The sequence below is a fragment of the Coregonus clupeaformis genome, chromosome 37 (assembly GCF_020615455.1).
Source record: "Coregonus clupeaformis isolate EN_2021a chromosome 37, ASM2061545v1, whole genome shotgun sequence".
In the NCBI taxonomy this organism is placed as follows: Eukaryota; Metazoa; Chordata; class Actinopteri; order Salmoniformes; family Salmonidae; genus Coregonus; species Coregonus clupeaformis.
The window spans coordinates 25253008-25280051 of NC_059228.1; the positions used below are offsets into that span (position 1 = coordinate 25253008).

General features: G+C 43.0%; 1 protein-coding gene across 1 annotated transcript in view; it reads right to left on the reverse strand.

The window, feature by feature from the left end:
• LOC121553438 (protocadherin-15-like) overlaps positions 1–27044 on the reverse strand; it is a 273628-nt gene that overhangs the window by 151905 nt on the left and 94679 nt on the right. Inside the window, 5 exon segments of the mRNA XM_041866538.2 lie at positions 3826–3996; positions 6905–7015; positions 7237–7356; positions 12120–12275; positions 13050–13210. Of these exon segments, the coding sequence (XP_041722472.2) occupies positions 3826–3996; positions 6905–7015; positions 7237–7356; positions 12120–12275; positions 13050–13210 (719 nt within the window).

The window sequence follows — 27044 nt, forward strand, 5'->3', positions numbered from 1 at the left end:
TTTCTGCCTGAGAAATGACACCCTGATATAGTTCTGTGATCTGTGATATACTTCTGTGAATCACTGAGGCATTGTGTGTTTGTGTGTTCTTTGTCCTCAGAACTTTCAAATAACTTGAGGTGTTTTATGATTAATAGTGATGTTGTGCTTTTGGACACTGTCCTCAGGCTCCAGCTTTATGTTTATATGTTTTTATGTTGATGTGCTATTGTTTCTTAATTGATTTTATTTTATTTGTATATTTAACCTATTCTTGACTCTGTGGTTCTTGCACTTGTTTGGGGAACAGGATTTCATTATTTTTATCTACATCTCTGCCTGAGAAATGACACCCTGATATAGTTCTGTGATCTGTGAAACAGTTCTGTTAATCACTGAGGCATTGTGTGTTTGTGTGTTCTTTTTCTTTAGAATTTTCAAATAAACTTGACGTGTTTTATGATTAATAGTGATGTTATGCTTGTACTATTTTGGACACACTGTCCTCAGGCTCCAGCTTTATGTTGTATGTTGATCGTATTAAAACAAAGAAAACAATCTGAAGTTGTTGTTTTTAAGTTATATATACCATGATTTTTCCGGTCCGGCCCACTTGGGAATAGATTTTCCTCCATGTGGCCCCTGAGCTAAAATGAGTTTGACACCCCTGGGTTAAAGCATTGGGCCAGTAACCAAAAGGCTGCTGATTCCATTACCCGAGCCGACCAGGTGAAAAATATGTTGATTTGCCCTTGAGCAAGGCACTTAACCTGAATTTGCACCAGGGGCGCCATATTACTATAGCTGACCCTGTTGTTGGGAATTCACCTGAGCACGTTTTAACATGTCCATAATTATATAAATAGCCTAACAGTAGTGATTATCATGTTATGGGTCATGTTATGGGTTAGCTGAAAGATCTGGTCCTCTGTAGCTCAGCTGGTAGAGCACGGCGCTTGTAACGCCAAGGTAGTGGGTTCGATCCCCGGGATCACCCATACACAAAAAAAATAAAAAAATAAATGTATGCACGCATGACTGTAAGTCGCTTTGGATAAAAGCGTCTGCTAAATGGCATATTATTATATTATTATCTATGTGCGTTGTATTTGGCCATAGGTTGAGTACAAAGGGGGCCTGTCTCTGAGTACCAGAATGATTCCATAAGGGTGGGATAGGAGCCATGTGTTAGAACTGATAGATCGTAAATTACTGTCCTATAACACTGTCTTACATCTTCACTGTTTTATATAATTATATCCCCTTAATATGTATTATATCATTATTTTATATTAATGTTTATATCATTATATTATTTTAGTATGAATAGATGGCTTATTCTTAAAAATAGAAAGCAGTGTTCTCTTTGTGTATGAGAAGGATAATTAGGTTGTGGACTGTAGTGGACTGGAAGAATGTGTACTCCCTAACTTGACTGATAAGAAGACCTGTGAGAGGCGTGAAGGAGTACCGGACTCAAGCAGGGACGATAACACCACCTGCCCAGCCACAGAGATTGATTGTTCATCCTAGACGCAAAAGGGGGGTCTGTTTGGGAACGGGGGCCTAGTTGGAGGTTATAAATATATGTGCCTGTGACTCTGTATCTGTTCTCACTGCTGCATAACCCAGTGTGGTGAATACATCTAGTCAGAGCTTTCTTTGGGTATCCGTCTGGATTATTGAACCGGAATTTAGAACCTAACAATTGGCGTTGTTGGCAGGATTCACCACAATTTGCAGTCAAACTAAAGAGTCCGAATCAGTGGAACAGGAGCCAGCAAAAAACAAGGTAGGCAAGTTCCTACACCTGACACCACTCATTCTGTCATCTTGGGGAGGTGAGGGTTGTAGGCGGAATATAAATTATGGGAAACAGGCCTAGAAAGCCTGGATTTATTCAGTAGGCCCATTGTGTATACGACCGGTCGTAGACCTATGATTTGGAACCCCTATGGGGTTTAGCCACCAGAAGGTTAGACTAGGCACTATATGCCTAGGGGGTTTAGCCACCAGAAGGTTAGACTAGGCACTATATGCCTAGGGGGTTTAGCCACCAGAATGTTAGACTACACATTGTTATATGCCTAGGAGGTTTAGCCACCAGAAGGTTAGACTAGACATTGTTGTGTGTCTAGGAGGGTCTAGCCACCAGAAGGTTAGACTAGGCGATGTGCATCTAGGGGGTTTAGCGCCGTAGAAGCTAAGGGATAAAAGTCAGTTCCCAACACTGTAAAATAACACATTTCTCTGCACCTATGTGGTGTATGTGACAATACAACTTTTATTGTTAAATGTTTTATTAGCATGTACCTTTCTTTTGATTATGTATCCTCCAAAGCCATCTATCTATTCTGGGCAGTTGAACCAGTAAACCTGTGCACAGACTCTGAGTACAACGCTTGTCAAGGGTTTACAGTTTATTACCAGAGTAAAATTAATAATTAAGTCGGCTAGATTCAAAACGTCACATACATTAGCAAAATTAGCAACAACTCAAATAACTACAAGTGAAGTACCAGATAAAAGGTTTGGGAAGAAACCAAGGGAAATATGAAACATTCAGATGTTGGCTAAATTAGACACCTTGAAAAGACAGTAATTGAAGTGAAGCTTTGAGGGGATAGAATTAGAGAGAGCGCGAGAGAGAGAGAGCGAGAGAGAGAGCGAGAGCGAGCGAGCGAGCGAGAGAAAAAGCAAGATAGAGAACAAGAGATAGAGAAAGTGTCGGAGAGAGAGAAAGAGATAGAAGCAAGAGAGCAGGAGGGAGAAAGTCAAACATTTCTTCCCTGATGAAAAAGCTGAGCTTTGGGTACTGTACTGTAGAGATCCACACAGCTCCCCGGCCTTGCATACTTAGCAGTCTGCAAACCTTTTATCATTAATTATAAATCACCCCGACTCCTCTCGGCCAACAACAACTGGGATTCACAATGTCTCTCTATTTCTCTCTAACTATTTAGGTCACTGTCCATCTCCTCTCCCTCTCCCTTTCTCAGTCACCATCACCATATTTTTAAGTATTTCTCTCTAACTCTCTCCTTCTCCCTCCATCTGTCCCTCAGGGACCCAGTGACACAGGGTGAGCAGAGAAGACAAAGAGGTCCATCGTCAAAAAACACATGGGACTGTCACGTACTGTAACTCCAATCTCAGTTTGACGCTGTAGTTGGTGACTACCTCCCAGGACTCATAAGGGCCCTTCCTTTTCTCTCTATCCCTCAGTCAGACTCCCCCCACCCCTCTCTCCCTCTCTTTTCTGCTCTACATTTCCTCCCAAAGCTATATCAATCTCTCTCGCTTTTTGATTGGAATTCAGCTGGTGTTTTTAGTCTGAAGCTGACTCAAACTTCAGCTGTAATTGATGTTCCACCAGACCAGAAAATGCTTTTAAACGACCATGCTGAGACAAAACAGCCTCTAGGTGAGGTACACACACACACAGAGATGTGGCATTTACTTCCTGCCATGCTGTACTGCCAGCGTAGTGGTGGTCTGTGCCAGTGTAGCGCTGTGACTGATGACATACGCACTTGTCATATCATCACCTGCCTGACTACCGGTTCAATCCTCAGCATGGGCTATTTCCAATACACACGGGAGATGAAGGGGTTGCAGTTGCACACAAACACACACTCACTCCTTCACTCACTCACTCACTACCTGTTCGCTTACACACGCACAAAGCCTAATCCCTAACCGTAACCCTCAACCTAACCCCATAGTCTAAAATAGCCTTTTTCCTTGTGGGGACCGGTGAAATGTCCTTGTTTTACTATCTTTGTGAGGACTTCTGATACCCAGGATAGCAAAACCAAAAACACACACACACAGTGTGGTTTGTACCGGTTTGGTGAACTCTGGTATGGTGACACGGTAGGTGACAGGGTTGCAGTCGTGGGTGTTGTTGACCAGGACACAGGGCAGGAACATGGGGCCCAGGTCATCTCCATCCAGAACGTCTATGGTCAGCGTGGTCGTAGCGGTCCGCCTATTGGCATCGTACGGGGCACGATCCTGTAGGATGCAAGTCAACATGGTTACTTACCAAAGCCATTAATTAACAACACATTCAAATATCATCAACATCAATCAATCAAGAGACCAATTTCTCTTTTCAATTCCATGATCAACTTTGTAATTTTAGTGAGCATAATGTGTTAAGAAATACATATTCATGTACCATCGCCATACTTAAAATACCATCCTGTCACTGGTAGCATTACAGTGCCAGATTCATAATCCTTGTCAGGGACTCTTCACAGCTAATGACCTGGAGTAATAGGCACGGCCTACCACAGCTTTTATAAAAATACATTTATTAAAACCCCAAGCATTTAAACCAGTCTCATTAGCGCCACTTGATTTCCAATATCTCTCCCTCCCTCATGTGGCCTGCTGGGAGTCTGGGAGCCACTGCCCTTCCTCTTGTAAAAGTTATAATTAAATGCATCCTGATATGTTAGGCTGTTAGCCTATGAACAGTTATCTGACAGAGCTCCAAAGAGAGCCTGGAGTCATTTCGCAAATTTGGAAATAAATAGTAATGGAAACTGGAAAAAGGGACAGACCTTTCAGTTAGGTAGTTCTAGACTAAAAGTAATTATGGGTTATGTAACTATTAGTTGAAAAGTTGTTTGTTTGTGGATTTGTTTCTTGTGAAGGAATAAACAATGGTCTCTTGATGAGGAGCTGTCTCTATCCTTTCATAATACAGAACACAAAATTCTACATAACCACAACAAATCAATGATCATAGTGTTGCTTTTATTCTAGGATTAGAAAACCATGTCAGTCAAGCAATGAATTAAAAACAATCAAACAATCAAAGTGTATAGAGGCTGATGCTTTCATTTATGAATAAACAAATGCTTTGTAAAAAGCTTTGTACTTTAATTGCAAACGTGTAATCTGCAACAGCTGCTATCTTTCCTTCCAATTACGTACATTTTCTTTCAGTAGCAACGAATAGCTAACTACACTGAACAACAAATACAAACGCAACATGTAAAGTGTTGGCTCCATGTTTCATGAGCTGAATAAAAAAAAACAGAAATGTTCCAAACGCACAAACAGCGTGTTTCTCTCAAATGTTGTACACAAATTTGTTCACATCCCTGTTAGTAAGCATTTCTCCTTTGCCAAGATATTCCATCCACCTGAAAAATGTGGCATATCAAGAAGCTGATTAAACAGCATGATCATTACACAAGTGCACCTTGTGCTGGGGACAATAAAAGGCCTCTCTAAAATGTGCAGTTTCGTCACACAACACAATGACACAGATGTCTCAAGTTTTGAGGGAGCGTGCAATTGGCATGCTGACTGCAGGAATGTCCACCAGAGCTGTTGCCAGCGAATGTAATGTTAATTTATCTACCATAAGCCGCCTCCAAAGTCGTTTTAGAGAATTTGGCAGTATGTCCAACCGGCCTCACAACTGCAGACCACGTGTAGCCACGCCAGCCCAGGACCTCCACATCCGGCTTCTTCACCTGCGGAATCGTCTGAGACCAGCCACCCGGACAGCTGATAAAACTGTGGGTTTGCACAACCAAAGAATTTCTGCACAAACTGTCAGAAACCGTCTCAGGGAAGCTCATCTGCGTGCTCGTCATCCTCACCGGGGTCTTGACCTGAATGCAGTTCGGCTTCATAACTGACTTCAGTGGGCAAATGCTCACCTTCGATGGCCAATGGCACGCTGGAGAAGTGTGCTCTTCACGGATGAATCCCGGTTTCAACTGTACCGGGCAGATGGCAGACAGTGTGTATGGCGTCGTGTGGGTGAGCGGTTTCCTGATGAACAGAGTGCCCCATGGTGGCGGTGGGGTTATGGTATAGGCAGGCATAAGTTACGGACAATGAACATAATTGCACTTTATCAATGGACATTTTTATGCACAGAGATACCGTGACGAGATCCTGAGGCCCATTGTCGTGCCATTCATCCGCCGCCATCACCTCATGTTTCAGCATGAAAATACACGCCCCATGTCGCAATGATCTGTACACAATTCCTGGAAGCTGAAAATATCCCTGTTCTTCCATGGCCTGCATACTCACCAGACATGTCAACCATTGAGCATGTTTGGGATACTCTGGATTGATGTGTACGACAGCATGTTCCAGTTCCCGACAATATCCAGCAACTTTGCATAGCCATTAAAAATGAGTGGAACAACATTCCACAGGCCACAATCAACAGGCTGATCAACTCTATGCGAAGGAGATGTGTCTCGCTGCATAAGGCAACTTGTGGTCACACCAGATACTGACTGGTTTTCTGATCCACGCCCCTACCTTTTTATTGAAGGTATCTGTGACCAACATATGCATATCTGTATTCCCAGTCATGTGAAATCCATAGATTAGGGCCTAATTAATGTATTTCAATTGACTGATTTCCTTATATTAACTGTAAATCAGAAAAATCTTTTAAATTGTTGCATGTTGCGTTTATATTTTTGTTCAGTGTAGTAAGGTTTTGGTTTATCTGACGATGGCAAACTTAATAAAGCATAAACCAATCAAAGTAACAATCAGTAATTTACCCTATATTCTAAACATCAGCACTTAACACTTTGGACAAAACAAGTCCCTAAACCAACCATTCAGTCCAAAACCTTGCAAAACGCCAATCCATTATTTTGCCAGGGTAGAAAACAAACAGATCCATGAACCCTCAAGTCCTAAACATTCAAAAACTCTCACTGTCAGTTCACTACCATGACACCAAGTAAAAAATATTGTTCATTCATATTTAATCTGCACAAACACACATGCATACACACACACACACACACACACACACAAATGTATGCACATACACACACACACACACACACACACACACATACAAATGTATGCACATACACACTTCTGGAGCACACAAACAAACAAAGAAAATGGCAAAGTGTCTCACATTGGCTTGAACAATGACCAGGTAGCGTGTTTTCTCTTCGTAATTTAGTCTCTCAGCCAGAACAATGTTCCCAGAGAGAGTATTGCCTACAACCACAGTTTTATTAGACACCTGAGAAAGAAAGACAGAAAGGGAGAGAGAGTGTGTGAGAGAGAGAGAGAGAGAGAGAGAGAGACAGAGGGAGAGAGAGAGAGGGTGGGGGGGAGTGAGAGTGAGATACAGACAGTGTTCAGTCATAGGTTTAATTGACAACAGACACTGTTCCACTGTCCCATTGTCGTATAGCTTCATTAAGTCACAATCTGCAGTCAGTAAGCATTACATCCACGTACTGGGTCGTTGGGGTTGTACTGGATGCCATATTCTATCTGTCCGTTGGGCCCGTCATCGATGTCTGTGGCCCCGTTGTCTCCACTAAAGCCTGTGAATATGGTGGTCCCGGCAGGAGTGAGCTGGAGGCAGAGATTGAGAAAGAATACTGTCAACAGGCATGTCCCTCTGTCTGGACATTGTAACAACTTTATATGCTACATCTCACTGATATTACTGACCCCTCCCAAGATCGCAGGAACACAGTGTCTTCTATAGAAGATGGCCAAATACTGCCAGAAGTGCGAGAAGTGGAGACCTTTGTTGTTAGGAAGAGTGAATGAATGCACTGATTTGAACTGAAAACATTGTCGTCAGCAGCCATGGATGAATATTTCTCTCTGAGGGCCTCTGCACCCCACTGACAGCCATAGCAACCTCTCAGAGAGATGCTGCAGAGAGAGGGGCCTCCAGAGAGCTGTGTTCTAAAGCACCTGGGGGCCCGAGGGGAGTTGAGCTCAGTTCAGGAGAGGTTTGACAGCAGTGGAGTCTGATTCAGAACACTGTTCAGGGAGTAATGTTTCCTGGGATAACACACACTGACAGGTACTTAGTGTGAAGAACATAGGAAGTGTCAACAAATGAGACAAAAGTCATGGTTGTCTGACTCGGAGGCTCTCAATACAGGCGTCTTACAGATGTAGGATCTTCATTTGTTCACTTTTTTTGCTGAGAATTTTTCCTGCAAATTGTAAGTGTATTTGAGGTTTAAAAAGCCTTCTAAAGTTAGTAATTTCCACTTTGAAATTTCACACTTGATTTGCCCTATTGAAAAATGTATCAACCCCTACAAAAATGTCCATTAATTATAATCCACATAATAGTTTATATTTCCTGTTGCTGCAGGATTCTTATCATGCTGTTGCAAACTGGCTGAAATTAAGATCCAACATCTGTAATAAGACATGTCTAGTGTCATTAATGTATTGTAGTTGTACAGTGATGACATTTTGGAAAAGAGAAACAGAGGAAGAGCTAGTGTATTTGTCAGCGACACTCAATATTAAATTAAATGTATTGAACTATAACTTCTATTTTCCTCTGACAGCTGTGAGATATGATGGATGAGAACTATGGTAATTTCAGCGAGCTATATCAGCAAATGTAGGAGATTAAAATCAATCTTCAAAGGTGTATGCATGTACTGTATCCACATAATTAGCTTGTTTGTTCAGTTCTGCAGACCTTTTGGTAAAAATGTAAGTTTCTTTCTAACATAGGTAGATAACAGTTTGTGGTAAAAAAAAAAATATATATGCAAAATGCAGACAAAAGTCAATTTGCTATAGGTGTAGATATCACTGGCTGTTTTTGATTAGACATATTATACTAAACACAGTGATGCCTAACACAAAACATTTAAGTGACAATGCCTGAGAAGCCGGTGTTTGGAGGATATATTAGCACGGGTGTTGTTAACCGTGCCAATATATCCTCCAAACACCGGCTTCGGGGGAATTGTCACTTTTATACAACGGGTTACCAACATATTAAAATAATGATTAACATATTTTCATTAAAAACGTTATTTTAAAGAATTTATTCATACTATTTAATCCTTCCACAAGATACAGTGGGGAAAAAAAGTATTTAGTCAGCCACCAATTGTGCAAGTTCTCCCACTTAAAAAGATGAGAGAGGCCTGTAATTTTCATCATAGGTACACGTCAACTATGACAGACAAAATGAGGAAAAAAAATCCAGAAAATCACATTGTAGGATTTTTAATGAATTTATTGGCATATGATGGTGGAAAATAAGTATTTGGTCAATAACAAAAGTTTCTCAATACTTTGTTATATACCCTTTGTTGGCAATGACACAGGTCAAACGTTTTCTGTAAGTCTTCACAAGGTTTTCACACACTGTTGCTGGTATTTTGGCCCATTCCTCCATGCAGATCTCCTCTAGAGCAGTGATGTTTTGGGGCTGTCGCTGGGCAACACAGACTTTCAACCTCTCCAAAGATTTTCTATGGGGTTGAGATCTGGAGACTGGCTAGGCCACTCCAGGACCTTGAAATGCTTCTTACGAAGCCACTCCTTCGTTGCCCGGGCGGTGTGTTTGTGATCATTGTCATGCTGAAAGACCCAGCCACGTTTCATCTTCAATGCCCTTGCTGATGGAAGGAGGGTTTCACTCAAAATCTCACGATACATGGCCCCATTCATTCTTTCCTTTACACGGATCAGTCGTCCTGGTCCCTTTGCAGAAAAACAGCCCCAAAGCATGATGTTTCCAACCCCATGCTTCACAGTAGGTATGGTGTTTCTTTGGATGCAACTCAGCATTCTTTGTCCTCCAAACATGACGAGTTGAGTTTTTACCAAAAAATATATTTTGGTTTCATCTGACCATATGACATTCTCCCAATCCTCTTCTTGATTATCCAAATGCACTTCAGACGGGCCTGGACATGTACTGGCTTAAGCAGGGGGGACACCCTCGCACTGCAGGATTTGAGTCCCTGGCGGCGTAGTGTGCTACTTATGGTAGGCTTTGTTACTTTGGTCCCAGCACTCTGCAGGTCATTCACTAGGTCCCCCGGTGGTTCTGGGATTTTTGCTCACTGTTCTTGTGATCATTTTGACCCCACGGGGTGAGATCTTGCGTGGAGCCCCAGATCGAGGGAGATTATCAGTGGTCTTGTATGTCTTCCATTTCCTAATAATTGCTCCCACAGTTGATTTCTTCAAACCAAGCTGCTTACCCATTGCAGATTCAGTCTTCCCAGCCTGGTGCAGGTCTACAATTTTGTTTTTGGTGTCCTTTGACAGCTCTTTGGTCTTGGCCATTGTGGAGTTTGGAGTGTGACTGTTTGAGGTTGTGGACAGGTGTCTTTTATACTGATAACAAGTTCAAACAGGTGCCATTAATACAGGTAACGAGTGGAGGACAGAGGAGCCTCTTAAAGAAGAAGTTACAGGTCTGTGAGAGCCAGAAATCTTGCTTGTTTGTAGGTGACCAAATACTTATTTTCCACCATAATTTGCAAATAAATTCATTAAAAATCCTACAATGGGATTTTCTGGATTTTTTTTTCTCAATTTGTCTGTCATAGTTGACGTGTACCTATGATGAAAATTACAGGCCTCTCTCATCTTTTTAAGTGGGAGAACTTGCACAATTGGTGGCTGACTAAATACTTTTTTTCCCCACTGTATAGTCCCGACACAAATCTAGGGTTGCTACCCAAGCCGGCTGGTTGTTCGTTCTATCGGTTTGGTTGCCAGAGACGGAACCCAGCCTTTCGTTGTAAATGTTCTATTGCCATATTGGCTGGCAACGTTCTTATCCCTTGCTTGCTAGCTAGCCAACTACGGGTAACTTACAGTCACGTCAAACAGTGCAGCCAGAATAACAACAAAGTAGCTGCATTTGCATTTGTTTAAGCTGTTTCTAGTGACATTTATTTGGATACATCCATAACAATGAGCTAATGATGCGCAATTTCACCTGGCATAGAAAATGTGATCTCTTGTCAGAACACTGTTGTTCAGAGGAGCTCGCCAACAACACAACTAACATAATCACTTCAAACTGAAGCTGGAAAGACTGCAAACTAGCTGCACTTGGTTTTGTTTTACCTGTTTTCTATTGACATTTCTTTGTAAATATCCATAAAAATGATGCTGATTCTTGATTTCAACTGGCTGAGAAAAGCTGCCTGCCTGTCTGTCTCATTCTGACTCCCGACACGTTCATTAGTTGGGGGAGATGGAATTTGAATATTGAAACAATGTTGCAAATGTCGGAGAGACAGACAGCAATGTTTATACAAATCTCCGCTGTTGAAAACTAAATGTTAGTCTGAAAGAAATGTGAGATAATGTCTAGATGCATTTAATAGTGGAGATCAAGTTTATAAATTGCCTGGCTTGGCTGACGAGACAGTGGATTGTGCAGTCAGATGGAACAGAGTAAATAGGCATTTTAACGTCATAGATTTAGCCGGTGGTAACTTGTGGAAAAGACACCGGCTGAAACTGCAGTTTTAACTAATTAGCATTAGACCCACCCGTTGATATTCCACTGTGCTCTCTGTCTGGATTGGTAGGGAGAGTACTGACTCACGCAGCTATCACTTTGTTTTAAATAAAACATGCACACACTAGCATACCTATTTACATTGGATATTACACACACACACACACACACACACACACACACTCACACACACTGAGCTGATGATGTTAGTCAAAAGCATCATTGTTGAGCTCTCTGGGGCAGACAGGGAGTATGGTGACATCTATATCACGCAGAGCACACAGACAGGAACCCCATGATTCACTGGGAATGCATAACTAGCGTGCTACCATCCATGCGTCAGAGCAATTTCATGCACTAGAGGAAGAACAGATATCCTGGAGATCTGAGGATCTGCTATTGTTTTGTTATCCTGGGAAGCTGGTGCCTAACATGCGTAGAATAGCTGTTGTCATGTTTTACTCTGTCTCCGTGCAGAAGGCATAACAGAGTAAAAAACAGAGATAAAAAAGATGAAGGAACACAGTGCAGAATACTCCTGTTGCTGCAGAGTAGCATAGTCTACACTCTATTCCACTGTTCCTACATCAACAAAGCTTTGACTCTAACTATGTAGGTCCTTCATTTCAATGACGACCAAACCTTGACCTTTCTTTGTATTTGAAAGAATGAAGCATGAATGTACTACATAATTGCTTCAACAGTAGTCAGTATAGGAGTCACTTTCTGTAAGGCCTCTGGGTTTTGCTGACCTCTGTGGGAAGGGTCATGCCAGGCTGAATTACTTACCCAGGGGAGAAAGAAATGCTCACTAAAGCAAAAAGCAACAACTGTTGTAGTAACTCTTTCTCTCTCTCACCTCGTTGATGGCCACATAGTAGCGCGGCTGCTGAAAGCGAGGTGTGTTGTCGTTTTTGTCCCTGACTACAATGCGGACCTCGTGGAGAATCACTGTCCCAACCAGCTCACTGGTGCACTGGACCTTCACCACGATTGTAGTGATAGAGGAGGGGGGCTGAGGGTGAGAAAGAGAGCGAGAGAGAGAGACAGAGAGATAGAGAGAGAGAGCGCAAGAGAAAGAGCGAGAAAGAGATACAAGAAATCAATCAACCAATTCAATAAACCAATCAATAAACTGATGATTATGTAATCATCATAAAAAATACATTGTCACACTGCTCGAAAGCACTCAGTAGATGATTAGTTCCAAATGTTTCCGACACAACCACAGAAAGAACGCTTTTCTACCTCACAGTGTCCCGGGATTTGACAGTTACAATCTGTAGACACCATAACAGACTCTGAACAGAGAAGTGGTGAATGGGCTCCAAGCCAGTGGTTTCAAATCAATCCAACAGAACAGATTTTTCCTTACAATGAGGAAATTGCAGTGCAGTCAATCCAGGAGCCTCAAAACAGTGGGATCTGTCTAGTGCTTCAAACTTTCTTGGACCTGTTTTGAAACCAGTATTTACAGTGGCCAAACTGTTCTCGTTGTGAAAAACAGTCAAACATTTATGATTTCTTGACGACCATTTCCAGCATGCAGCAGCAGCCCCCCCCACCAAAAAAATATTATAATAATTATGATTAAAAAATACTTGGAATATCAATGCGATTTGGAAAGCTTACAATGTGATTGCATACAATTTAAGTATCAGTGGATCCGTGTGTGTGTGTAGGCAAGTGTGTCTGTATTTGTGTTTCAATTTTTTTTATGTAAAACCCTTTGCCTCTACTAACTACAGTAACCCAACCCAACCCAACCTGGCGTCAAGTCCATACTCACATCTCTGTCCAGGACACGTCCGGTGCTGTTGAGGAACAGTCTCTGTCTGAGGGGATCCAGGATGACCCAGTAGGCATAGTTGTCAAGCAGGATCAGCGAGATGGTCCTGTCTGGGTCCTCTGCTCTCCCGTTGATCTGCATATTCTCCACCAGAACTGTGCCTGCACAGAAGAGGTATGTTATATTGTAATTTAGCATAACACTTTTATCCATTGCAACTTACATTTATTTAACACATTTATGTTCAGTAGGTTGCCCATGCAAACATCAAACCATTAACCCTGGTGTTGCAAGCACTATGCCTCAACCAACAGTCAGTCATGTTACACAGCAGCATAATTATCAGGGTCTACATACTCTCCAAAACTTCTAAATCCCTTTGCAGAGAAAGTTACTCAACAGCTCATTTGGGCTAGCCCCTGGCATTACCAAATTATTTTCCTCAAAAGCCACTTTATTGGCTAATTTTCATCCATGCTTTTGAATCATGATTAGAGTGATTAGAATACGACTCTGCAGCACTCGAGCACTGGCTAGACATTCTCTCTCTCTGCTCAGACGCCTCTAGAAACACAGCCTTGGAATTCTGGCCTTGGCATTGGCTGGAGGAATCCAACCAATTGTGCCTTGTTTGACTTGCATGCTTGTTAGGGTACCATGACTACACCACAACACATCCTGACCTTGTTGATGTGGAGCCAAATGTTCTAAAAATGTTGCGAGACAAAATACATACACTCAGAAGTAATGTAGCAAGGCATATGCAGTATTCACATGAGGACGAGGTTAAGGTTAGCGTAGTTATAGAACCCCTGAACCAACCATATACTGCCAATTAAACTACATATGTAATGGACTGAGTTTAACACATGCCTCACTACACTAGCACATAGACGCAAGCAGAGCATTTAGCTATACAAATAACTAGGATGGTGTGTGTTATGGATATTTTAATTACACAGTATAATACACTGTATTTCATGCTTTAATAAAATGGCCTAATGCAGTATCATACAGGAAGGAGTAGACAGGGAAGAGTGATGAAGTCAGAGGATTATTATTTACCCATCTACATATTCCCCATTAAAGAGTATGCTCCATGTTTGGGGCACGGCATGTTTGATGCAGCTATGTTGCAATCAAGAGGACACACCATTATCTCCCTCTGACTTGGACACAACACCATTTGAATAATGGATCTTTAAGAATTTAATTTAAAGTGGAAGACGGTCCCCGTGCAGGTTCATTAATCTCAAAACAAGGCATTTTCATACTTTCGCTTCAGTAATTTGAGAGGGACATCTTTTTGGAATATCTAGGTCATCAATTATACTGCTGATAATATTACAGGGGAGGAAGATGGAGCCTTGTTGCTTTCTAAAGTTAATTACACTTCAGCTTTCTAGAGAAAGGCAGGCAATGGCCTTCACTATGTCACGATCGTCAGGAACAGATGAGGACCAAGGCGCAGCGTTGCAGGCAAACATACTCATTTATTAAGCGAAACGATATCAAAACAACAAAAGACGGAAACGTGACAGTACACGGTATAACACAACCAACTCGAAACAAGAACCCACAAAACCAAAGGAAAAACCGACAGATTAAATATGGCTCCCAATCAGAGACAACCAGCAAACAGCTGACACTCGTTGCCTCTGATTGGGAGTCACTCAGGCCAACATAGAAATAGGGAACATAGATCTACACACCCTGGCTCAACATAACAGTGTCCCCAGAGCCAGGGTGTGACAGTACCCCCCCCTAAAGGCGCGGACTCCGACCGAGCCAACTACATACCACAGGGGAGGGACCGGGTGGGCACTCCGCCTTGGCGGCGGATCCGGCTCTGGGCCCGATCCCCACTTCCTCTCCAACCCCCCAAAGTACCCCTGGTCCGGTCTGGCCCGCTGGCCGGAGCGGACTGACGACACGCACCCCCTGGCTTGGTGCGTGGAACAGGAACGGACCGGACCCGGGCTGACGATGCGCACCCCTGGCTTGGTGCGTGGAGTAGCAACTGGCCGGACCGGGCTGACGATACACACCCCTGGCTTGGTGCGTGGAGCAGGAATGGACCGGACCGGGCTGACGACGCACACCACAGACTTGATGCATAGAGCAGGAACGGGCCGGACAGGGCTGACGAAACGCACCACAGGTTTGGTGCGGGGAGCAGGAACAGGCCGGACCGGGCTGGCGACGCGCACCACAGACTTGATGCGTAGAGCAGGAACGGGCCGGACCGGGCTGGCGACGCGCACCACAGACTTGGTGCGGAGAGCAGGAACGGGCCGGACAGGGCTGACGAAACGCACCACAGGTTTGGTGCGGGGAGCAGGAACAGGCCGGACCGGGCTGGCAACGCGCACCACAGACTTGGTGCGGAGAGCAGGAACGGGCCGGACAGGGCTGACGAAACGCACCCCAGACTTCGGTGCGGGAGCAGGAACGGGCCGGACCGGGCTGGCGACGCGCACCATAGGTTTGGTGCGGAGAGCAGGAACAGGCCGGGCCGGGCTGACGACACGCACCACAGGCTCGATGCGAGGAACAGGAACAGGCCGGACCGTACTGGGGACACACACCACTGGCCCTACGCAGGGATCAGGAACGGGCCGGACCGGACTGGTAACACACCCCAGTACCTCTCGCCGTGCCTCCACACTTTCCCTCTCCTCTGTGACCAGTGGCCCCCTTAACCTGGCGGCCTCCTCTGCACACCCGCTGGACCGCTCCATCGCGGCATCCTGCTGCCCCGTCGTCCACGTCGTGAGCCCCCCCCTAAAAATTTTCTGGGGTTCTCTCCTCCCCGTGGACCAGGCCTCCCTAGTTCTCGCCAGACTCTCACTCCACTGCTTCAAAGTCCAACCTCTCTGCTCTTCACTTGGCTTGGCCCAGTCGAGACTCTTAATCCATTGCTCCATAGACCAGCCTCTCTTCTCTTCACTTAGCGGGGCCCAGTCGAAACTCCTACTCCACTGATCCCAGGTCCTTCCTCTCTCCTCTTCACGCTGCTTGGTCCAGTTTTGGTGGGTTCTTCTGTCACGATCGTCAGGAACAGATGAGGACCAAGGCGCAGCGTTGCAGGCAAACATACTCATTTATTAAGCGAAACGATATCAAAACAACAAAAGACGGAAACGTGACAGTACACGGTATAACACAACCAACTCGAAACAAGAACCCACAAAACCAAAGGAAAAACCGACAGATTAAATATGGCTCCCAATCAGAGACAACCAGCAAACAGCTGACACTCGTTGCCTCTGATTGGGAGTCACTCAGGCCAACATAGAAATAGGGAACATAGATCTACACACCCTGGCTCAACATAACAGTGTCCCCAGAGCCAGGGTGTGACACACTATTTCTGTCAATGGAAGATTGATGCACTTCTAGTCACTTACTTTATCAATCTAATACTTACAAAACTCACAAAGGAAAGAGACCATGTTGACACGCTCACACAAGATAAAGTAAACTTCTGCAGGTGGTGAGAAGCCTTGAAAAAACAAATCCTACAGAAGCTTTCCTACCTATGGGTTTTTCTCCACTGAGCATGTCATCTATTCCAGACTTCACAGTGTGACCAGCCCACTGAGGGAGGGCAGAGGACTCACTTTTTTTACATTTAACATTTTAGTCATTTAGCAGATGCTATTATCCAGAGCGACTTACAGTTAGTGCATTCATCTTAAGATAGCTAGGTGGGACAACCATATATTACAGGCATAGAAAGTACACTTTTCCTCAATATAGTAGTTATCAGCAAAGTCTGTGCTAGAAGGGGGAGAAGAGCTTGTACTGGGCTGAGCGGGAGCAGCCCTCCCGTAGAGGTTGGAGAGCCAAGAGACCAGAGGTGGCAGAACGGAGTTCTCGGGTTGGGGTGTAGGGTTTGAGCATAGCCTGAAGGTAGGGAGGGACAGTTCCTCTTGCTGCTCCGTAGGCAAGCACCATGGTCTTGTAGTGGATGCGAGCTTCGACTGGAAGCCAGCGGAGTGTGTGGAGGAGCGGGGTGACATGGGAGAACTTGGGAAGGTTGAAAACCAGGCGACTTTTATTCTAAATATCAAAAGACACTCTGCAGAACCATGCTACCTGACAATGCAAATCAAATAGATTTATATTTCAGAAGCAATGGGAAGGTCCGTTGGTGGAATTCTACTTTATTATACCTTTTATGGATATAATAATAATGGTGATAACATTTGTCCTATTAGGATTCTTTTTTTTTAACCTATCCCACTCCCCCTGAGACACCCTCAGAGAGTTGGGTCACAGCCAGGGATCAGCCATTATTGGCAACGACCCTGGAGCAATTAGGGTTAAGTGCCTTGCTCAAGGGTACATCAACATACTTTTTTCACCTAGTCGGCTCAGGGATTCGAACCAGTGATCTTTCAAATACTGGCCCAACGCCCTTAACCGCTAGGCTACCTGCCACCCATTTAGGCTACCTGCCGCCCATATGAGGATATGTTTCAAACAATAGGTTTGTGATTATTTAGTTAATATAGACCCTTTTCTCTAATTGAGAGGCCAGGCGCCAAGGACAGTGACTTTGTGTGAGTTCGGTAGATATTGAAGATATATTGAAGATTACACCTTTCATAAGGCGTAAGCCTTGATGACTCATAGCAGAGTTTCTAGACTCACGATATCTTAGACCTTAGACCAATATAATCAATCACAGGATAATTACAGTACATGTGCTGAGGTTTACCAAAGACTTTGAAATTAGCGGGGAGAAAATCAAAAGATTCGCAAAGTACAAATCAATAAGCACTTCATTTGTTTTGTACTGAAGTCGAACCGAGAGCAGGTTTAATTGTGTTTGATCTTTGAAAGAATATATTAAACATTATATTTTCCACGCAATAAGCCAAAAAAAAATTAATTAATGTCCTCAATCCACTGAAAAACACCATTCTGTAAGAAACAATCCAATACTATAACTTTTCAAGACCAGTAGTCTTCTATAAGAGGTTGTGTAAGAAGTACGGCTTTACTCTATCCCTGACACGGTGGATCAAACTCCGATAAGACGTGTCAGTGGCTGATGTTTGGCTCCCACCGCTTGACCCCTGCAGTTTCACACCCTGGACCCTTAGCACCTATCATCCTGGTGTGAATGGGGAGAGTGAGCAAAGCTGCACACAAACACACACACCAGATACAAAGTGTCCCACTTTGCAGTGCCCACTGCCACCTGCATGTGTGCTAAGCCACCACCTCTAACTGAGCATGGGATGTCAGCACCAATGTCATCTTAGCATTCCAAAATGCTTAATAAATCCTCGTATTACAGCTGAAGTAATTTGATCCATAGAAAACATTTGTCTGTTTATACATTACTACCAAGGTAAACTATAACTACAGAGGCAAATGAAAAGAAAGGATGGGGGAACAGGTGCTTAGTACTGTGTATAGAGTAGGAAACGAATGAAAACCTCCAAATGAAATGGGTCAATGCAAATCAGCTGAAGTGAGCAACAGATCATACCAGAACCAGACATTGCTATTTTTTCAGCAAACTTTCAGTAAACACAAAAACTCAAATACCTAAGTCAAACCAAATCAAATGTTATTTGTCACATGCTTTGTTAACAACAGGTGTAGACTAACAGTGAAATGCTTACTTACGTGTCCTTTTCCAACAATGCAGAGTTCAATATAAAGATACAAAATTAAAATAGAAACAGTAACATGAGGAATAAATACACAGTGAATAACGAATAACAATAATGAGTAAAAATAACATGGTTATACAGGGAGTACCAGTACAGAGTTGATGTGCAGGGGTACGAGGAAATTGAGGTAGCTATGTACATATAGGTAGGGGTATAGTGACTAGCCAACAGGATAGATAATAGACAGTAGCAGCAGCATAGGTAGTGAGTGTGAAAGTGTGTGTGTGTGTTTGTGTGGCACCAGTATGCATGTGAGCGCATGTTTTGTGTGTGTGTGTGTGTGTTGGGGTGTCAGTGTAAGTATGTGTGAGTGTGTGGGTAGAGTTCAGTGTGTGTGTTAAGGGCCCTTTGTTTCCAGACTTGGTGCACTGGTACCGCTTGCCATGTGGTAGCAGAGAGAACAGTCTTATGGCTTGGGTGGCAGGAATCTTTGACAATCTTTTGGGCCTTCCTCTGAGACCGCCTGGTATAGAGGTCCTGGATGGCAGGGAGCTTGGCCCCAGTGATGTACTGGGCCCTACTCACCATCCACTGTAGTGCCTTGCGGTCGGGTGCCTTGCAGTTGCCGTACCAAGCTGTGATGCAGCAAGTCAAGAAGCTCTCAATGGTGCAGCTGTAAAACTCTTTGAGGATCTGAGGGCCCATGCCAAATCTTTTCAGCCTCCTGAGGGGGATGAGACGTTGTCGTGCCCTCTTCACAACTGTGTAGGTGTGTGTGGACCATGTTAATTCCTTAGTGATGTGGACACAGAGGAATTTGAAGCACCCGACCTGCTCCACTACAGCCGTGTCGATGTGAATGGGGGCATGCTCGGCCCTCCGTTTCCGGAGGTCCACGATCAGCTCCATTGTCTTGCTGACGTTGAGGGAGAGTTTATTGTCCTGGCACCACACTGCCAGGTCTCTAACCTCCTACCTGTAGGCTGTCTCAGCCCCGTCTGTGATCAGTCCTACCACCGACGTGTCTTCAGAAAACTTGATGATGGTGTTGGAGTCGTGCGCGACCACGCAGTCGATGGTGAACATGGAGTACAGGAGGGGACAAAGCACACACCCATGAGGGGCCCTGTGTTGATGGTGATTGTGGCAGATGTGTTGTTGCCTACTCTCACCACCTGGGGGTGGCCCGTCAGGAAGTCCAGGATCCAGTTGCAGAGAGAGGTGTTCAGTCCCAGGGTCCTGAGTTTGGTAATGAGCTAGGAGGGAACTATGGTGTTGAATGCTGAGCTGTAGTCAATGAACACCATTCTTGCATAGGTATTCCTTTTTTCCAGGTGGATGAGGGCAGTGTGGAGTGCAATAGAGATTGTGTCATCTGTGGCTCTGTTAGGGCGGTATGCGAATTGGAGTGGGTCCAGGGTGTCTGGCATGATGGTGTTGATGTGAGCCATGACCAGCCTTTCAAAGCATTTCATGGCTATAGATGTGAGTGTTCCGGGGCCACTAACCCTCCCATGTCCCTTAGATGACACTGACACACTCTATTCTAGTCTTGTTCGTGTTCTCATTCAAGGCACAGAGGCCCAAGATGCAAGGGTGAGTTCAAATCTAAACAACTTAATTGCAGAATGAGGTCAACCAACACCAGCTATATTGCTTGTTAAGAATGCTATTATTCTATAGGGTATCTCCCTCTGCATCACATCCCCTTTCACCCCTAGCATCTAATGAGAGACTTTGGTTTACTGACTTATATATGTTCACATCCATTAAAGTGGTATTGTATGAGGACTATTAGGGTCTCTATACACGAAACCAGTGAGCATCCCGCAGGTTAAATCTGCTCGGAGAGTGAAAGCCTTCTGATTAGCTTTGTGTTGTTCGTAAAGCTCAGTCACACTCTCAGTCCAGACAGCGTGTGGCAACGAGACGTGCTCTCAACAATGCAAGCCTATTAAACGGTGCTGCAGACATATACAATCTTAAGGAGAATGCACATAAAAAGACTAGGTCTCTCTCTGTTCTCTATTCTCCCAAATCTCTTACTCTCTCATGCTCTTTCTCGTTCTGATTCTCTCCTTCTCTCTCCCTCTCTCTCTCTCTCTCCTCACTCCGTTCGGTTGTGAGTAACTGGGAGGATTGTGTGATTATTTTCCAGACCTAAGCCTCGACTGGAGAGATCAAGGCTGCTGAATCTGGCCTAATCTCCACTTCAGCCTTGCCACAGCTGCTCCATGGATGTCAATGAGCTTCTTACCAATGCCTCTACAGCATACCTTGTCACTCCTATTTGGGCTTATTAACACTATCTGAACCCAGGACATATAAGTTATACTTCTCATACCCACTACACTATTTTCATCTGCACAAACGCTTCCTTTCTTGCTTCCTTCACATGATGCAACTCTACACGGAGACAATGGTTTTTGTGGCCCTCCTAGCTGAGTATGAGGAAAATAAAAAGGTGTTTTAGTTAACAAAGTTGTAGCATAAGAAACAGGCAGTGCCATTGGATCCCATTGCACGTGATATATTTTCACCTCACCATGAAACAGCATCAAAGTGTATATTGATAGGCCAATATTGTTTTTATAAATCCATGGCAAGAAACAAAAAACTGTTATTCTTCAGTATAAGCCCATGAGCTTTGCCACTTCTTTGCTGTGACGATGTGTGTCAGGACATTTTCCTACATTTGTTTCCACACAAACGGACTGATTGTGTGGTACAATCATGTCTTGCTAACCTGACTACGCTATTGCTAATCCCATCAAACATTGTGGTTTATATACTCAACAAAAATATAAACTCAACATGTAAAGTGTTGGTCCCATGTTTCACGAGCTGAAATAAAATATCCCAGAAATTTTCCATATGCACAAAAAGCTTATTTGTCTCAAATGTTGTGCACTAATTTGTTTACATCCCTCTTAGTGAGCATTTCTCCTTTGCCAAGATAGCCCTTCCACCTGACAGGTGTGGGATATCAACAAGCTGATTAAACAGCATGATCATTACACAGGTGCACCTTGTGTTGGGGACAATAAAAGGCCTCTCTAAAATGTGCAGTTTTGTTACATAACACAATGCCCCAGATGTCTCAAGTTTTGAAAGAGCGTGGAATTGGCATGCTGAATGCAGGAATGTCACCCAGAACTGTTGCCAGAGAATTGAGTATTAATTTCTTTACCATAAGCTGCCTCCAACATCATTTTAGAGAATTTGGCAATATGTCCAACCGGCCTCACAACCGCAGACCACTTGTAACCACGCCAGCCCAGGACTCCACATCTGGCTTCTTCACCTGCGGGATCTTCTGAGACCAGCTGATGAAACTGTGGAATTGCACAACTGAAACATTTCTGCACAAGCTGTCAGAAACCGTCTCAGGGAAGCTCATCTGCGTGCTCGTCGTCCTCACTAGGGTCTTGACCTGACTGCAGTTTGGTGTCGAAAACGACTTCAGTGGGCAAATTCTCAACTTCGATTGCCACTGGAGAAGTGTGCTCTTCAAGGATAAATTCCGGTTTCAACTGTACCGGGCAGATGGCAGACATTGTGTATGGCGTAGTGTGGTCGAGCGTTTTGCTGATGCCAACGTTGTGAACAGAGTCCTCCGTGGTGGTGGGGTTATGGTATGGGCAGGCATAAGCTACGAACAACGAACACAATTGCATTTTATTGATGTCAATTTGAATATTCAGAGATACCGTGACGAGATCCTGAGGCCCATTGTTGTGCCATTCATCCGCTGCCATCGCCTCTTGTTTCAGCATGATAATGAAGAAAATAAAAAATCCACGGCCCCATGTTGCAAGGATCTGTATACAATTCCTGGAAGGTGAACATATTCCAGTTCTTCCATGGCCTGCATACTCACTAGACATGTCACCCATTGAGCATGTTTGGGATGCTCTGGATCGACGTGTAGGACAGCGTGTTCCAGTTCCCACCAACATCCTGCAACTTTGCTCAGCCATTGAAGAGGTGTGGGACAACATTCCACAATCAGCCTGATCAACTCTATGCGAAGGAGATGTGCCGTGCTGCATGACGTAAATGGTGGTCACACCAGATACTTACTGGTTTTCTTTTTTTTTAAGGTATCTGTGACCAACAGATGCATATCTGTATTCCCACTCATGTGAAATCCATAGATTAGGGCCTAATTAATTCATTTAAATAGACTGATTCCTTATATGAACTGTAACTCAGTAAAATCTTTGAAATTGTTGCATGTTGTGTTTATATTTTTGTTCAGTATATATTAAGTGAACGCCAATGCCAGTGTCTGGTAGTCGAATCTAGAAATGAATAGTTTCATTCCAAAACACTATATATCCATTTGAGAAATGTTGGTAAATAGGGTTGTATTGTTTAAAGAAATTAGGAAAGAATTTGGTGTTTTTTCACTATCTAATCATGGCATGGGGTTGTTCAATGACAGACATGTATTTGTTTAAAATCTATCACTTGATGGTTTCATTTAATGTTTTTTGCAAAATGCTTCATATCAGCCTCACTCTCAGAGAAATAAGTAGTACTGCTAGGTTTTACACAGTCAAATGTAACAAATAACACTTTTTTAAATTAAAAAAACAGTCAAATTATACATTTGTGACATCAATATTATGATTATTTTTTATAATAATAATTCAATAAGTAATATGAGATCTGTATATAAAACATTTACGTTTAAATGTTTTGTAATTTAGCAGATGCTCTTATCCAGAGTGACTGACAGTAAGTGTGCATTCATCTTTGATAGCTAGGTGAGACAACCACATACAGTGCCTTCGTAAAGTATTCAGACCCCTTGACTTTTGCCTTATTCTACAATGGATTAAATAAATAAAAATCCTCAGCAATCTACACACAATACCCCATAATGACAAAGCAAAAACAGGTTTTTAGAAATACCTTATTTACATAGGTATTCAGACCCTTTGCTATGAGACTTGAAATTGAGTTCAGGTGCATCCTGTTTCCATTGATCATCCTTGAGATGTTTCAACAACTTGATTGGAGTCCATCTGTGGTAAATTCAATTGATTGGACATGATTTGGAAAGGCACACACCTGTCAATATATGGTCCCAACATGTACAGTGCATGTCAGAGCAAAAACCAAGCCATGAGGTCGAAGGAATTGTCCGCAGCTCTCCGAGACAGGATTGTGTCGAGGCACAGATCCTGGGGAATGGTACCAAAAAATTTCTGCAGCATTGAAGGTCCCCAAGAACACAGTGGCCTCCATCATTCTTAAATGGAAGAAGTTTGGAACCACCAAGACTCTTCCTAGAGCTGGCTGCCCGGCCAACCATCTCCACAGTTCCTCTGTGGAGATGAGAGAACCTTCAAGAAGGACAACCATCTCCGCAGCACTCCACCAATCAGGCCTTTATGGTAGAGTGGCCAAACGCAAGCCACTCCTCAGTAAAAAGCACATGACAGCCCGCTTGGTGTTTGCCAAAAGGCACCTAAAGACTCTCTGACCATGAGAAACAAGATTCTCTGCTGTGATGAAACCAAGATTGAACTCTTTGGCCTGAATGCCAAGCGTCACTTCTGGAGGAAACCTGGCACCATCCCTACGGTGAAGCATGGTGATGTGGGGATGTTTTTCAGCGGCAGGGACTGGGAGACTAGTAAGGATCGAGGCAAAGATGAACGGAGCAAAGTACAGAGAGATCCTTGATGAAAATCTGCTCCAGAGTGCTCAGGACCTCAGACTAGGGCAAAGGTTCACCTTCCAACAGGACAATGACCCTAAGCACACAGCCAAGACAACATAGGAGTGGCTTCGGGACAAGTCTCTGAATGTCCTTGAGTGTCCCAGCCAGAGCCCGGATTTGAACCCGATCGAACATCTCTGGAGAGACCTGAAAATAGCTCCCATTCCAACCTGACAGAGCTTGAGGGCATCTGCAGAGAAGAATGGGAGAAACTCCCCAAATACAGGTGTGCCAAGCTTGTAGCATCATACCCAAGAAGACTCGAGGCTGTAATCACTGCCAAAGATGCTTCAACAAAGTACTGAGTAAAGGGTCTGAATACTTATGTAAAAATTATATTTCCATTATTAATTTTTTATAAATAAAATTCTGTTTTTGCTTTGTCATTATGGGGTATTGTGTGTAGATTGATGAGGGGGAAAAAACTATTTAATCAATTTTAGAATAAGGGCGTAACCTATCAAAATGTGAAAAAGTCAAGGGGTCTGAATACTTTCCGAAGCCAATGTATCAAAGTCAAATATATGGATTACGAACATTCCATTCCAGTTAAACAAAGGATATATAGCTTTTTGTAGCATAACTTTTTTTTAAATCGGGGGACGGTAATATATTACACACACGAAGGTTCCCATAAGCAATCTTTTTTAAACTTTGTTTTTATTGAGGAACACAAATATAGAAAATACAAATAAAGTAAAAGAGAAACAAAAAAGGTCTGTCAGGTACAGCACACATTATACGTTCATCAGATTAGTTACAGTGACATCATCTTTGAATTTGACCATTTTCAAGTACGAAACCCATTTTTCATAGTATTCCTGGTCTCTCTCCTCATGAGTTCTTAAAGCAATGGTCATATGCTCCATTTGGTGTATTTCTTTAACAATATCTATCCATTGTGTCACGGTGGGAGGGTCTTTTTGTAGCCATTTTCTAGTGGTAGCCTTTTTACTGGCTGCCAGTAAGACCTTCAACAGGTACTTTTCCCTATTGTGTAAGTTATCAGGTATTTCACCCAAATACAAAGAAATTAATGTTGTTCTATGTCAAATCCCATTATTTTCTCCACAGTAAGTTTAGATTGCGGGGCAGGACCAAAATATATGAATGATCCACTCTCAATAGCCCACATTCTCTCCAACAAGGGTGTTGGGAGCCAGTCTGTTTTGATTTCAGTTTAGGTATTATAAAGAAACGTATATAACATTCTTCCATCAGAATTCTCTCCAAGATCTTGAGTTGGTAGAGCTTAGTTGAGTCTCAAATATGTTCAACCATGTTTAATCAGTTATTTCAATGTTAAGTTCCTCCTCCCATTTCTGTTTAATATAGTTTGTAGAATGTTTATTTGCGGATAGAATAACCAAGTAAAGATTTGAAATAGTTGTTTTTGTTACTCCCCAAGTTGTATAAGTTAGTGCAAAATTGGATACATTTTGAGGTGCTCTAGGGTCAATCACTTTTATCTCACTTAAAAAATAGTGTCAAACTTGTAGGTATCTGTAAAAATCTTGTTTATCCAAGCCATGTTTTTTGCATAGAAGTTCTGTAGGTCCCCATTCCTTATAATTGTACAAAATGATGTGATGCCTTTCTGCGTCCACTGTTTAAATCTGCTTTGCTGAATTGCAGGGGTGAAGCTGGGGTCGTATGCGAGCCAACTCAGCAGTTTGACCTCTCTGTCTAAATGAATTTGCTTAACTACCCTAAACCATGTATTAAGAGAGAAATTAATCTACATATTTGGTCTATTGTATATTTATATTACCATGTCCTTATTACCCAAAACTGACTGTATGGGTATCTCTGTCAAAGTAGTATTGATGTCTTTCCATTTGGATTCGTATTCTGAACTGCACCAACACGCCAGAGGTCTCAATTGGGCTGACACAAAATAATATTTTAGGTTTGTTAAGGCCATGCCCCCACTGTTATTTTGGTAATTATAATGTTATATATATAATTATTGGTCTCATACTGTTCCAGATAAACCTTGATATCCGTTTATCCCATTCCCTAAACTGTTTAGGTGGGATTTCTATGGGCAGTGATTGAAACAAATACAGTAACCTCAGCAGGATATTCATTTTGAATTCCACCTGTCCAGGTCATCATATATTTTCTTGTTGATGTGATCGTAATTCATGTCATAAAGTTTGGATGTACAGTTGAAGTCGGAAGTTTACATACACCTTAGCCAAATACATTTAAACTCAGTTTTTCACAATTCCTGACATCTAATCCTAGTAAAAATTCCCTGTTTTAGGTCAGTTAGGATCATCACTTTATTTTAAGAAGGTGAAATGTCAGAATAATAGTAGAGATAATTATTTCTTCCAGCTTTTATTTCTTTCATCACATTCCCAGTGGGTCAGAAGTTTACATACACTCAATTAGTATTTGGTAGCATTGCCTTTAAATTGTTTAACTGGGTCAAACGTTTCGTGTAGCCTTCCACAAGCTTCCCACAATAAGTTGGGTGAATGTTGGTCCATTCCTCCTGACAGAGCTGGTGTAACTGAGTCAGGTTTGTAGGCCTCCTTGCTCGCACACGCTTTTTCAGTTCTGCCCACACATTTTCTATAGGATTGAGGTCAGGGCTTTGTGATGGCCACTCCAATACCT